The following is a 2,016-nucleotide window of genomic DNA, read 5'->3' as shown; positions in this document are numbered from 1 at the left end:
ACCATTGTGGAAAGCAGTATGGCGATTCCTTCAAAAGTTGGAAATACAAATACCATTTGACCCAGCCATCCCATTACTAGGTATATACCCTAAAATAAATTTTTTAAAAATCAAAGAAGCTTGCTCCAGAGCTGTGCTCTTAGCTACTTCACTACATGCCTTTGCTACACCACTCTGGTCATTTGTCTCAATTTGCAAAAATATATTATGTTTTTTTAAACCTGGTTGCTTTTGCACATGTTATTTTTTCTGCCCAAGCAAGTAACTAGCAGTATGGCCTATGACAAATTATGTAAGCTCTCTGAGAATTTTCTTATCTGTGAAATGGAGAGATTAATTCATACAGACCTCTCAAGTACTGTTATAAATATTAAATTAAATGAGAGAATGTATGTCATGTACACATTCTAAATGCTCATCTCCAGCTTCTTCTATAGCTGACATCAGCATATGAGCAGACATGCATCCTTTACCACTCAGCTTAATCACCACCTCCTCTTGATGCCCTTCTCGTTTCTCCTCATTGTTCTAGCAGAGTAATTCTATTTCTCTCTTGCATGTACCACACTAGCTCAGGGCAACAGTCTGTCTCCTAACTCATTTTCCTGTTTTCAGACTTGCCCTTCTCCGATTCATTCTTTATAGTCCACAGTAAAATTTTTCTACAGCCCAAATAAGAACATATCATCCCTCAGCTTACAATTCCTTCTAAGTTCCTATTGTTCTTCAGCTAAAATAGAAATTCCTTAATATATCATAATATATTATATATTAAGCCTTCTTTAATATAGCCTTGAAGGCCCTATATAATTAAAGCCCATTTACCTCCCTAAGGTTACCTCTCTACATTCCACTTTCACTCCCCCATCACCTCACATTCTGAGATCCAGTCACTCTGAACTGGCCAGCTCCTCGTCTAGGCAACAGGATAAATACGTCTATTGTTGACAATGGCCAATCCTCAGATGCCAAAGATACTTAATATTGTCACCTCTGTAAATGTATGGCCCTAAGCCATACTACAAGGAATTCTGAATCACTTACATCAACTTTAACCAACAATGAAAGGAAAGAAAAGGATTACAAATGATGAAGAAGACAAACAGCCTTAAAGTCATTACCAATCCTCACCATGTCTTTGAAGAATCTCCTGAAGATCTGGCTTCGAAGCAGTGTCCAACGTGGTTTCCCCATCACAGCTTCCTTCAGTATCTTCTTCTGTAGCAGAAGAACCTACTGAGAGAACCTGAAGTTTGGTTTCTAAATCTTGAGTATCTGGCTTCAGGAAGGCAGCTGGACCATCAATGCCTAAGGGCCCAAAGAAAAGAAAAAACAAAACAAACAATCAAACAAAACTTTGATGGGTGGCTATAGTGTACATAATAAGAATTTTACATCTCTTCCTTCTTGAGCATCTACAAGGACATCTGTTAATAGAGAGCTCAGGACTGGTGTTCATTTTATTGGTATGTTCTGAATGATATTAAAGTCACATGTACTTGCTGTGCTTCACAAACTCAAGAATGCCAACCAAAAACATAAAATACATCCTCCATTTACAGATCTGTCTAAGCCAATAGCTCAGAGACCCTAGTTAAGGACTCTTACTCCTGTTTTTCCTTATCCCTCCCACTATCTCAGAAAATACTTTCTGAGTTCTGTCTTTTGAAGAAATGCCTACTCCTGGCTTTACAGGTAACCTCTGCCAATGAAGACTCTGTTATTGTTGTTGCTGGGTGCTTCTGAGTAGGTTCTGACTCACAGTGACCCTCTGTGATGGAGTAGAACTACCCCAATAGGGTTTTCTTGCCCCACCCAGGGTTTTCTTTATGGAAGCAGATCACCAAATTTTTTCTCCTCTGATGCCACAGGATGAGTTCAAACCACCAACCTTTTGGTTAGCAGCTGAGCAAATGCTTTGTCACCAGCACTGTTATTGAGACTGTAAGGCCCTCAAATAGGCCATTCTAGACTAATTCATTTGGCATCTAAAACACTTCTAGGCCTGTGGGCTTG

General features: G+C 39.2%; 1 protein-coding gene across 1 annotated transcript in view; it reads right to left on the bottom strand.

Annotated features, from left to right (window-relative positions):
• Positions 1-2,016, bottom strand: part of TULP3 (TUB like protein 3) — a 141,564-nt gene that overhangs the window by 36,951 nt on the left and 102,597 nt on the right. Inside the window, exon 4 of the mRNA XM_007937186.1 lies at positions 1,132-1,308. Within this exon, the coding sequence (XP_007935377.1) occupies positions 1,132-1,308 (177 nt within the window). The remainder of the gene's footprint in view (positions 1-1,131; positions 1,309-2,016) is intronic.

The sequence above is a fragment of the Orycteropus afer genome, unplaced genomic scaffold (assembly GCF_000298275.1).
Source record: "Orycteropus afer afer isolate SDZICR_OR568_19922 unplaced genomic scaffold, OryAfe1.0 scaffold00040, whole genome shotgun sequence".
NCBI lineage: Eukaryota > Metazoa > Chordata > Mammalia > Tubulidentata > Orycteropodidae > Orycteropus > Orycteropus afer.
Note: the sequence above shows the minus strand (reverse complement) of the source record. Positions and strands in the feature narration are given on the sequence as shown.